The 13,624-nt window shown below is 34.2% G+C and overlaps 1 protein-coding gene across 5 annotated transcripts in view; it reads left to right on the forward strand.

Moving 5' to 3' along the window:
• The window catches only part of LOC129942843 (homeobox protein prospero), a 238,951-nt gene that overhangs the window by 194,100 nt on the left and 31,227 nt on the right, over positions 1–13,624 (forward strand). For 3 of the 5 annotated variants that reach the window (XM_056051933.1, XM_056051934.1, XM_056051937.1), the window contains one exon: positions 12,649–12,793. The exons of 1 other annotated variant lie outside the window; for it this stretch is intronic. In XM_056051933.1, coding sequence (XP_055907908.1) covers positions 12,649–12,793 — 145 coding nt within the window. Of the gene's footprint in view, positions 1–12,648; positions 12,802–13,624 lie in introns of all 5 variants that reach the window. One more of the 5 variants, XM_056051938.1, reaches the window with a different exon arrangement.

Consider the following 13,624-nt stretch of genomic DNA (forward strand, 5'->3'; position numbering starts at 1 on the left):
AAATTATTTGCCTCTATATTTCATATAGACATGGGTTCTTCATGTCTTTGATAGTTTTGGTTTTATGATGATATAATAATTTCTTGAATTTCTATACCCATTTAAATTACCTGAATTTCTTATATCGAAGTTATTGTAGTTACTTGCATTTCTATTATTTGTATTATTATCAGTGTTTCCACTATATGTAGTGTTAAAATGACTAGTATTTCTATTATTATGATAATTACTACTTTGATTAAACTACCTAATATTTATTGAACTTCCATTATTTTGCTGACTGTTATTGTAGTAATTATTTTGATTTATAGAAAATCCTATATTGTTCTGATTATTAATATCTTTTATTTATTTTATTAAAATTATTATTTTTCTTAAATTCATCCCTAATACAACTGTCTTCATATCTTCTTTTTATCATTATCTCAAATATTTTATCTAGATTTTTTTCTTCATAGATTTTGTCTAACAAAAAACCCTGACTCATCTCTTTGAATACATTAACTAGCATTGAATTTTCAGTACTTAAATCTATGGCGCTATCGCCTTTATAATATTCTTTTAACTCATCACTTTTGTATTTAATTTTTTGAGTTTCTAATAAAAGTTCACTTACTGTATTTACTTTGAGGCTATTCATAATTCTATATATTTGGCTGGGTTCTACGTCCTGCTTGTAATGTAACTTTAATTGCCTTTTGATTTCGTCCCAGTTCCCTGCATCTGGTAGGTGAATCAATATTTCTTTGGCACGTCCATGTATCTTTTCGTTATAGATCGTCCTGATCATTCATTTAATTAACGTTGGGTTTCTTGTATCCCCAATGTAATATTCCACATTTTTAATAAAACTATTGACAGTTACGTCACCTGTTCCAGTGAACGTTGTCATATGCTTAACTTCTCTTGCAACCCTTTCCTTTTCGTGTTGGGCCATTTCTCTGGCTTGGAGGTTTTGGAAAAGTGTGTTTAGCTGTTCTAATTGCTGGTCCCTCAGCCTTATCTGCTCCTTTCTTTGCCTTAATTGCTCTTGGAGTTGTTCCATATTGGCTTCTTCTAAATTGCGATTATTGTAAATTTTTTGCATTATAGACCCACTCGAAAAATGAAGCAATGCAAGCAGTTTTGCCTAAACGGGCCACTGTGCGGTGGCGTAATTGGTCCGTCCATTTTTGAAAACGACGTTACTGGGGCGGTCACCGTCAATAGCGAGCGGTACATAACGATGTTAACTAATTTCTTATGGTCCAAATTGAACCATATGAACCTAGACGACATGTGGTTACAGTAGGACGGCGCTTAGTGCCACGCAGCAAACGCCACGATTGGCGGAGTACGGCTAAAGAACGAATATGTATTTGACAGTACGGCCGAAGTTGGACTTGGTATACTGATAGTGATGAGCATTCCTAGAAGCGCGAGCATTACGGTTGAACTATTTAAGTGGAGGAATGCAGCTGGCTATTTCGCTAGAGCTTAAACCGTTAAAATAATAGTGAAAAAGGGCCATACAAGAAATCTTACAACGATGTTCAAGGTAAGTAAATGATCTTATGATGATATTATCATCTAACAATTTAAATGCTCTACGTTCAATACTATCATAGAGACTTAATTAAGTTGCAGGAGCACTAGCCCAGAGGGAGTTTTACTCAAGCTTTGGACGTATATAAGTCTAGTAGATAACAGGCACATCAGTAGGGGTGAAACATTTCTTGCATGACCTAAGGAAACCCAAACACCTTGCGGCATTTTTAACTACATTGAGTATGTGCTCGTTGCACAAGAGGTGGTTGCTGACACACATACCGAGAATATCGAGATGTTCAATCTAATTGATACAAGTGCCATCCATGGGCATTGGGTTTTCAAAGCATTAAATTCCACGCGGTTTTTTAATGCCCATTGTTTGTCGTTGCAGTTGAACATCCGAAGAAGAGTCTGAAAACGAATATGAAAAGCTAAGAGTCATATCGTCAGCGAAAGAATGTATTGGATTGGAAGTTGCAGACAGAAAATCCTTTATACAAATGAGAAAGAGCGTTACAGATAGAATACAGCCCTGGGGCACACCAGCATTTATTTTATGGTTTTCGGACTTGAATTCATCTAATACTACTTGTATTGAACGATCCGAAAAGGTAATTATTAATCCAATGAAGCAGAGATTCATGAAAACCGAAAGCACGCATTTTCGATATGTGAGACTGGTGCCAAACCCTATCAAATGCTTTTAAAATATCAAGTGCAATAATCTTGCTTTCTCCGAAGCGATTTAAAGATTTGCCCACTGTTCGATGAGATGAACCATGAGATCACCAAGACCTATTGGTTCGGAAGCCGTACTGACGGTTATAAAGAAGATTTCGATCTTCAAGATATTTCTTGAGATGATAATTAATCAGCTTTTCCATGACTTTGTAAAGAAGGGACGTAAATGCAATCGGTCGGTAATTAGAGGGTGAGGAAGATTCTATTTTTTTTAGGGTTGGGCGGGACAAATGCGGTTTTCGATCCTCTCAGAACGAAACTTGAGGAGTAGGACAGATGAAAAAGCTTACCCAGTGGTTTTGCCAGCGTTAAAGAACACATATTCAGAACAATAGCGGGGAAACGTACCGGGCTAGCGAATTTATGTGTGTTTAGATCCCTAAGGACTCTTGCCACAGTACGATTGCGAAAAAAGATTGGTCCCATAGATTCACTAACTCGCTTTAGTACAAGCGGACTCATAACACTCACAGGCAACGTGGAATTGGTGGCGAACTGCCTAGCTAAGAGATTAGCATTCTCTAAAGAGCGTAGGAACCGAGGAAGAATTCCTCATGTTTTTTACAAATTACCAAAAATGTTTACCTTTGGGACATTCCAATATTTTTATTCGTGTATTAATTTGGTCCGCTGAATATGAGCGTTGGAGGCCTTCCAGGCTTGTTTGACCTTTTTCCGGGATTTCTCATTAGGGTTGGCTTTATAGCAACGGAAACTAAGTTCTTAATAACCTCTTTACAGCTCGCATCAAACCATGCGTTTTCCCTAGATCTGATGCTTTCAACCCTGTTCGTAATAAAAATTATCATTCCCAGGAAAATTAAACTTATGATCATATCAGCGCTGGTGCCAACATCACTATCGGTTGAGCATAGTGACCAGTTAAAGATCTTGAAGTAATTATTGAGACCGTCCCAGCTGGCTTTCTCGTATTGCCGAACGGTTCTCTTAGCTCTTTCTTTAACTGGACAGTTTTGGCACGAGAAATTTTGCTGATATAACACAATGGTTAGATGTGCCTCGAGGATATAGAACACCAACAGTGTACTTATCAGTGTCAGAGGTAAGAAACAAGTCAAGAGTGTGTTCTACTCGACCTTAAACGGCCGATATTCGGGTGGCCTCGTTGACCAGCTGAGTTAGGTGGTTCAACTCAGCGAAGATCCATCGGGTATTGTCTGGCCTGAATGTTGAAGCCATGAAAAATTGTGTACATTGAAATCGCCCGTAACAACGATTTCAGTGCGATAGGACGAAACAATTCTCTGAATGTGTAGTTTTCACAGGCTCGCCAACGCAATGTGTCCGCACACCACAAGAATCGATCACCTACTGACTCTGTGTGTGCATACATGCGCTCGAGACAGTGACGGGTATCTCTCTCTAAGCCGATGTAGTGAGATTACCTGAGTTAGACTTAAATTAAGTAATGTAGTTTAGCTTAGGCATACACTGCATTTGTATCTTGTTTTGATAAAAAATATTGAATATAAAGTCAAAAGCCTTAACGAAATAAAGCTTACCTTTAATCGCCACATTCTCTTTACTAATATTTATATTTTACAAAAAATTTGTTATCCAAAATTTACAAAGTTTAACATTTACTATGTAATATATTAAATTTTATAGTTTTTACTCAATAGAAACTGGTTTTAATCTTTAAATCTTTTAACTGAAGAATATTGAGCTTTGATTTGGAACAAAATTCAAATTTTTTATAATTTTTTTTTTTTATAAAAGAAACACAAACTAGACCTGAAATTATTCCGATTCAGAGTCGACTTTGTCTTCGCTCGCTTGAATAGCTTTCCATACTACTACTTTTTTAAATTAACTATGTTTCTCCTATAATCTGTCCAGTTTCATCATTTCTCACGATTGTATCTCCATCTTTTAAACTTTCAACAGTATTATCCAGTTGGATCCAAATTAGTGCTCATTTTATTTTGTTTTTCCATTATTTTATGTAGACTTTATCGCCTTGTGATATAGTACTTTCAGTAGCCCTTCTTTTTTTATCGGCGTATTCCTTTCCTTTCTCTTTTTGTTCTTTGTCTCTATCTCTAGTTTCTGAATCTTCAACTTGATAGCCTATAGCTTCCAGAGAATGAATTTTGTCCCTAGTTGATCTGTTGAAGAGGAGCTCTAATGGTATTTGTATTTTATTTATTTTAAAAATCGCTTACAAGGTAGGACATGAGTCTTATAAAGTGTTGCTAGCACTTACATTAATTTCAGAATTTGAATACAAATTATGTAACTAAGACTTCTATTTACATATTTATATATACATATATAGAAGAGGAAATTTAGCATCAATTATTTGCCAATCAATTCAGCTTACGGTATAGATAATAAGGTTGTTGTGTTTGGATGATTTTATGCAGGCAACTCACAGAGCGAAAGTTTATTAAACTGTTTAGGCTACAATCAAAAATCCTTACCGCAAAAATGGATATGTGATCATAACGGCGTAGATTATAAATATAGCGGGCAATATTGTTGTAAGCCACATTAAATTTGCGGCTAGTCACACAGTCTAGTTTACAAAAGATTTCACACCCATACAGCACAATTGGTAGTATAAGGGCCTTAGCAAGTAGCAGTTTAGTTTTGATCGGGATGAAATTTCGAATGACTTGAAGAAGGCGGAGACTTCCATAGACTTTACCAATGGTACTATTAAGGTGGTCATCCCAAGTAAGAGTGCGATTGAATACTACTCCTAGGTTTCTAGCAGTGCTAACATATTCAATGGTTTCGTCGTCAAGTTTCAATAGGCTTAAACCCGATAGATCAAAGTTTTTGCGATAGATGGGGATTGATTTGACAGGGTTAAGCGGAGATCGTTCTTTTTTGACCACTTTCACAGTGCGGAGCAGATCCTCATTCATTAAAGCTAAGGCTTCATTTTTAGTTCAAAAATTCGACTTATCAGGAGCTGCACATCATCAGCATAAAGATGAATTAAACAATGTTTGGTAACTTGTCGTAATTCATTTATGTAAAGTGAAAAGAAGATTGGTCCAAGGATAGATCCCTGTGGCACTCCACTCAAAACATTGAGAAATGTGGACGAGTATCCATTGGCCACCACGCTTTGTTGCCTTCCGCTAAGATACGAAAGAACAAGCTTACTGGACTCTTAAGAAAACCCAAAGTGAGTGGTTAACAGTATCAAAAGCTTTGAATAATCTAACAATGGTAGCAATGTAACATGATCACTGTCGATAGCCATTATTATTTCATCAGTTACAAAAAGTAAGGCGGATTTGCAGCTGCGCTTAGGTCGAAAATCAGACTGACAGGTACTTAACAGGTTGTTGATTAAGATATTTTTTGATCTGCCCCAGAATAGTTTTTTCAAACACCTTCAAAGGAAGAACCAGGTTTGTTTTCATAATAGTCTTTTTGCCGTTCTGGCTATTACGACAACTTGATTACGCAGTCTGCAATACAATTTGTGGAAGTGCTCCAGTTTGTAACGTCTCCATTGACTGTAGGCAGCATCTCGTCGTGACATCAGAGCAGAGATGTCGCTGTTCAGCCAAGGTGGAGCCGTATGCCTAACGAGGAGGGTTTCAATAGGAACATGGCCGTAAAAACCTGACTTGATCATTTACATTTTGCATATGGTACAGTGAGTTCTATGCTACGCAGTCAAAATCACGCACTAAGTCAGATGTGTTTAAGTTTTTGAAGTCTCGGTATTGAAAAAATTGTTGATCAACCTGAAAAACTAAATCCAAACATACAAAAATTAAATCGTGCTTGGAAAAACTAGGTGCTAAAAACTGGCTGTAAAGCATAACCCTACCAACATCGCTGGCATACAGATCTAGTAGCGAACTAGACTCTTTGGTGAAGTGGGTAGCATTGGAGCATTTAATGGGACTCAGATTCAGATTTCAGCTAAACGCTTATCCAACAGATTACAGTTGAAATCACCACACAGTATATTATATAAAAGCAAGAAGAAATTTTCAGCTAAACGCTTATCCAACAGATTACAGTTGAAATCACCACACAGTATATTATAAAAAAGCAAGAAGAAATTGTCTCTAACGTCTTAACCAATGGTATTATGCTAATATGGTTGTATGGTCTGTAAATTGATCTAACTAAAACATTTTCAGAGTTACAAACAATACTGACAAAGATATATTCAAAAGGACAGTCGTCATCAGATTTGCTTATTAATTTACAACTTATCCCGTCATGCACAAACAAAGCGGCACCTACCCCACAACTGAACCTTCTATCTGCTCGGAAAATTTTGAAACCACTCAAACTATAAAAATCATCACAAATGCCTGGTTAAAACCAGTTTTCAGACACAGATACGATATCTAATTTCGATACGATATCCCCTAATTATATACATATCTTTAATCCATTATTTTGTGCTCTTGAAATTCGAATCATATCGTACAAATTCGTAATTATACCATTGCCAGTGAACCCTCTGATGGCGTTAGCTGCACTCGCGAATTTTAAAGCTTTGAACGTGGCAGAAGCTTGAGAAGGAATATAAAGCAAAAGGAATTTTAAAAATAATAATAAATAGCAATAAACACAATATTTGGCAAAAAAATTTTACAATAAATAATAGAAAAAGTAAAAGAAAAAAGAAATTAAGTAATAAAAATATTGTTATTATTAATAGAAAATTAAAAAGAATTAGTAGTGTATAGTTACCATTAATAGAATAAATAAAAAGAGAATATTAAGTATGAGTATTAAAAAGAATAAAGGCATTTGCGTTACAATGGTTTTTAAAAATTAAATTTGGTGTGAATCATTGCTTACGGAAAAATTAGTTCATCGTCGTTGCGGCAGCTTCTAAACAGCCAACGTTGTAAACAGCAAAGCTTTCCCCATCAGTTGTTAGTTTAATGAAAACAGAGCCATGTTTTGTGTTCACACTAACCAGTTGGTAATTATTCCTCATTCGGATAGCATGGTGAAGAAGAGTGCGTCAGTGCAAGTATTTTTGCTAAGACTTTCATTCAAGAAACAGGCATTGTCGGATTCTATGCCCAAGTCACGCAGTTTAAGTTGATGATTCTGTTGTTGTTTTGTGTAGACAGTAATGCACTTCAGTAAAGAATTCCTCTCTTGCATACTGGAAAACTTAAGAATGACAAGTGGCGAAGCTGGGCTATTAGAATTTCGTGAGCGAGAGCGAAAGATGTTCTTTAGTGTGGGTGTTTTGCATTTAGCAAAGTGAGGTTTTCGTCTGGTAGGCAAGGAACTCCAAACATGACTGCATCTGCCGCGATCTCTTTTTTTTCAGTTGCATCGATTTGTTGTTCCAATGACAAAGATGGTGTCTTACCAGTCGAGGGCGTACTATTAAACTTCATGAGATATTCCCATAAGCTTTCTTTCATGTATTTTTTTTTCAAGTTTGCAAATCTTAACCGTTTTAAAATATCCCGATTCTGTCTTTCGACCTCTCCATTTTGTTGTGGTTAGTATGGAAATGTGCTAAAGAGTTTGATGTTGCATTCCTTGCAAAAGGATTTAATTTCTTCGCTGACAAACTGCTTGTCATTATCAGCTTTGATGGATAATGGATGGGAAGTCTAAACTACCCAACATCTAATATATAATGTTTGTTTGATTGGACTAATTCCTCTTCTGTTATCCGAATCAAGAACTTATGATCCAACACCCAAAAAATAAACATCTCCTTAAGGGAACTGATTATTATTTTTGTAATATTGATCTCTTTTTACCGGCTATAGTAATCTATTAAAACAAATAAATATTCATCACTAGAAAGGGGCCTAAAAAGTACATCGCGATGTCTACCCAAAGAGCCGTAGGTAAATCTCGTCTTTTTACGGTAAACGGCAGGTTTGGCATATTCACCAAGGTGCAACCTTTAAACGATTTTACTAAGCTTTCGACATCCTTATCTAACACTTCATTTCTGAGTTTTCTTGGAATAAATATTTTATTTCCTCTCAACAATATGTTTTTGTAAAAACATAATTCGTTTTCAAACATTTTGTATCCGTGTAAAGAGCGACCCCATTCGTTATCATAAATGCCCTTTCGAACGGCTTTTGTATCGGGATCATTTTCGGAGCACGTCATTATCTCTTCAAAGAAATCGCGAGTGGTCGTGAATGCTCGACTATTTGATAAACATGTGTATCTACTCCTATTGGTGTTGAATCAGGATAAACGCATAAGCGCGATAACTGATCGGTAATATTCATGTTTCCGGCTTATAGATATCTTTGAATTTGTACGCTTGGAGTCTTAATACCCATCTTTCGATGCAAGCGCAATGTTTTGATTTGTGACCGAAAATGATTTCTAGGGGCTTATGGTCAGTGATGTGGTCAAACTCTTTTCCAAAAGCAAGCGCTTTCTTTTCAGTTTGACTGAAACGTCGTTCACAATCTGGCAATGTTCTATTTCCGTATGCTATGATTTTGGGACCCTTGCAATTTATTTGCGTTAGCACAGCTCCCAATCCGACCGGGCTAGCATCAGCAACTACCTGCGTTTTATCGTTAACGTCATAGTATCCCAATGACTGGAACTTCGTTAAAGTGGTTTTTAAATTCGAAAAGGCGAATCTTTGTTCCTTCAACCAAAACCTATCTAAGTTAGCATTTTCCTCATTTCTTTCTTAAAAGTTGTTTGCGAAATTCAGTTGCAGTGGCAAGATTCGGTATCCATTTGCCAATAAAGTTTACCAATCCTCAGAAGCTTTTGTAGCTCTTCGAGTGTTTTCGGAGCTCTAAATTTTGTAATGCCTTAACATATTTTTCTAAAGACTTTATACCTTCCGGTGTAAGTTCGTGACCCAGAAATTGAATACATTTCACCTTGTAGATGCATTTGTGTTTTTTAGTTTAAGAGAACGTTGTTTTCATTTAAGGCCTTAAACGCGTTTTTTAGTCTTATATTGTGATCACCGTCATTTTTTTGCGAAAATTAAAATATCATCTATAAAAATAATGACGCCCTTACACCCTATCAATAGTTCCTCAAGTATTTTTTGGAAAATTGCTGGAACGCAATTAATACCAAACATTAATCTTTTGTAACGAAAGAGACCTTTCATTGTTATGAAAGTCGTTATACATACTCGTATATGTCGAGTGAGGATGAAGTTCAATTTGGTGAAACGCATTTTTGATGTCGAGCTTACTAAACAGCAAGCTTCTCGAAATTTAAGCAGCATCTGGGTCATAGTTGGTAGGGGATAATTTTCCCGCCTAATGGCAGCATTTGCCCTTCTCACATCTATACGAAGACGCAGCTCACGGTTTTTTTTAAAGTATTGGAACTATAGTAGATACCCACTTGATGGGTCGTGTACTTCTTCGATGATATCGTAATCTAAGAGCTCTTATTATTTGTCTTCTAGCGTTTCTAAAGGAATGGGTATTCTCCTGCATGGCTGTGAAACAGCATTGATTGAATTGTCAATGGGGATTGTAACTAACACATTTTTAAACTTAGGGAAGAATTTATGTTACTCGTAATTTGATTTACTGGGATCCCTATTTTTAAGACTCCTAATGAAACTGCGGTATCCTTTCCTAGTAAGTCCTTTGTTCCACCCGTAATAACGTAAAATTAAGCTTGTTGTTCTTTACCATGGACTTGAATGTTCTAATGATCCTTTAACGTCTAAAAGGGTTTGGATACCATATGCAAGGATTATTTTTTTGGTTTTTTGACTTGGCTGTAAACGTGTATTTTTTTTTCTTTAAGACATTCCCAGGTTTTGTCTGTCAACAAATTAAGCCTACAATCTGAATCAACTAACATTTTCGTTTTTATGCCATCTACAAAATTTTCAATGGAAGCATCATCGTCAATATGGAAAACGTAATCCACTTAAATTTGTTCGTCTTCAAGGTAGTTCATTTTATCCATTGTATCTCTCGTTTATTTAAAACTGTGTTTTTGCTTCTATTAGAATTTGTCTATCGTCATACATCGCCGGTTGTTAATATTTTTTTCTGAGATCGTTCGAGGTACATTTTTCAGTGATTTGGTTGATAGAGTTATTATCTAAACGTTGAAACCCACATTTGCTAGCCTGATCACTTAATCGAAGCATGAATTTCTCAAACTTTTCCCCTTCCTCTTACTTGAGAAGTCTAAAAACGTGCCTTTCATATACTTTGCTTTGCTTTGGGGAAAACTATTCATCTAGTTTCTGTATAGCAACCGAAAATACATAATTATCAGCGGTGTTCTCGATATTAGCACCTGGGAGATTGACCTCTTGCAGACCCAAACCACCAAAGTGTAAGAGAGTTGGCGTTTTTTACAGAAATTCGATTGTTGCCGCTTCCAAATAAATATCAAAAGCTCTCTTATACATATCTCTCCCATTCCAACCCAACTGATGGAATATCTCCATCCAAAGAAAAACCTTCCAATGTTGGCAAGGTGTTTGCCATTTCAATTAGAGTAGTATGATATGTGCTGTAAAAAAATTATTTCTTCTCAAATCCATCAAACATGTTCTATAATTCTTCCTCTTTAGCTCATGCTGCATGCAATTTGGTAAAGAAGCATTAATGATGATTAGTGGAATGTGTGCGCCTTACACAGCCTTAGAATTTGCTCTTTTTTTGGTGTTGTCATTTCACTCAGACTATTTTCATTTTAGTGTATGTACAATCTGATGTAGGTTTTGTAACCAAAATTCTTTATATTGTTATTTACGGAAGCTAATACATTTCAAATACTCATATCTTACTTGCTTCCTTTATTTATTTTCTTAATTTTGGTGGGTATTTAACCCGCGCTTTTGCAATCAAATTCAGGAAATTAGCTTATCCCATTCCTTTATTTATTAAGGTATTTTAAGTCCATTTTCCAATTTAATGGAGGGAATTATTAGATCCCTTGTAGCTACAATTTAATGTATGATGTTGATGTTTACTTTTACCTTCAATTATTGTTTTTTTTTAAAGTTCAAGAAAACTTTATAATTTTAACACAAATAAGTAAAACTGACAAACATTTAAATTTTATTCACCATTCGCACAAAACACAAACAAACAAAAAATAAATCAACGTGTCGAACAAGTTTAAGCTTGCACAAATGAAATAAAATTACACACGCACAATTTTTTTTAAAGATTTTATGAAATATTTTAACACATGCATTTTTTATAAAATACTATCACACACATAAATAAATAATTATTCCTAATAAATTTGTTTTCACAAGACTCGATCACTGACTGACTCTTTTTATGCATACATGCGCTCGAGACAGTGACGGTTATCTCTCTCTAAGCCGGTGTAGTTAGAGTACCTGAGTTAGACTTAAATTAAGTAATGTAGTTTAGCTTACGCATACACTACAGGATGGAATCAAACAAAGCATTAAATGTACGAGAAGTTGATATTCATTCCCAATATATACATATTCATATATATATATATATATAAAGCCAACAGGACCGTTACAAATTTAAAACTAGTAAAGTGCAGAAGTACCTAGACTTTTGCACTACTTTTTTCATAGATTTCAAGGTTTTATTATTTTTTTCTAGAAAATAGAATTTGGTTTTGAATTTTTTTTATTTGTAAAACAAAGAATAAGGTTTTATCATACTAAATAACTTGATGCATGAAAATTAAGTCCTTAAGTTTTCTTTTCTTTCAAAGCTTTTAATGACATGGCACTTTGAGTACCATGACTTATGCTCGACACTGTATATAACAGGCAGGTTAATGATATTTTATAATATTGAAAAGGATGATTCTTAAAGACAGAATTAATGTAAACGTTTTGTAAAATTGAAAAAGGAATGATTACAAACCCATAAGAACAATAAAATGTGTACATACATAAGTACTAATTCGTTAAACTAATTAAAAATTAATTTACCTATAAAAAAAATGTAAAAAAGAAGTGATTTCCTAAAATTAAAAAAAAATATATCAGAATAAGAAAGTGATGCAATTCTTAATTGTAGTAATTCAGTAATTGATTTTTTTTGTATATGCATCCCCTTTTCAAGTAGTTTTTTGCTTACAAATTTAAATACCAGTTTTAATTTTGTACAAGGGTTTCCTTAAATAGTACTTTCTACATATTTGTACATACTTTATTATTTTACATTTTCTACAGAAAATTAATTTGACGATCTTGAATATAATTTGTAAACACGTGGACATTTTCACTTTCATACGCATATTTGTGAGAATTTATCTATATACTAGGTACTATATTTAAATCCCTAACCAAAAACGTCTATGTTAAAATATTCTGCATGTATTATTAGTATTTAATTTGAAATCGCATAAACTTATATAAGTACAATCACAATTATAACAAAACATAACTACATATTTCAATCGAATTACCTTAAATTGCAGAGAATTTTACTACATACAAATGGAGAAGTATGCACGTCAAGCTGTCACAGAGGGAATTAAACATGGTGAAGATCTTCATGTTGGTGGGGAAAGTGAGCTTTATCGTGTTTTAAATCTGCACTACAATCGCAATAATCATATAGAGGTATAAAAGTAAATGTCTACTTATAATAATTATAATTTTAAATTTCCTTTTATTACTGTTTATTGTATCTGGATCATTATAAATAAGAATTTAATTTCAGAGTATTTATAATCTGACTCAATAGTATGTACCACCCCAAAAATGTTATTGTTTCATTCTGATCACTATTAAACTGATTTTTAAATTTTTTGAATTTATGTTTTTGACAGGCATATTAAGTTTAAGTTGGTATTTAATCAGTGCACTGACATATTGCTTTAGGTAAACACAAACAATATTACAAATATTTTATCTTCTTGGTGAGCTTTCCATCTCTGCTTAGATTAATTAATGATAAATTATTGAAATAAATATAATTAAGTTATATTAACCTTAATTTGCAGCTTTTTACGAAACAGGATTTTCTTTTGTTTGGTAAAACATTTCGTCGTCCAAATTTTATGCCAAAATTAAATAAAATTGTCTATAATATACTCGTAAACCATTAACTCATAAAAGATCTTCTACAGTGAGAATCTGTTTTGATTCATAACGGATCATTAATATAAATAGGCTTGACAAAATAGGTTCAAACATTTTGTTGCTATCGAAAAAATGGATTTGTTAAGTCAAATTGCAAATGTTGACTTCTCGTTTTTTCAATAAATCTTAATACATGGTGTTTGTAAAGGTTTATGTGTGCACCTATGTACGTTCTTACGTCTATATCTATGTTTTTTTCCTTGAACATATATCTTAAAAATCAGCAGAGGTGTTGACTTAAAATACATCTTTGTATAGGTAATAATATTCGCCTGGGAATTCTAGCAAAAATATGATCGGAACCTCCAA

The sequence above is a fragment of the Eupeodes corollae genome, chromosome 1, assembly GCF_945859685.1.
Source record: "Eupeodes corollae chromosome 1, idEupCoro1.1, whole genome shotgun sequence".
In the NCBI taxonomy this organism is placed as follows: Eukaryota; Metazoa; Arthropoda; class Insecta; order Diptera; family Syrphidae; genus Eupeodes; species Eupeodes corollae.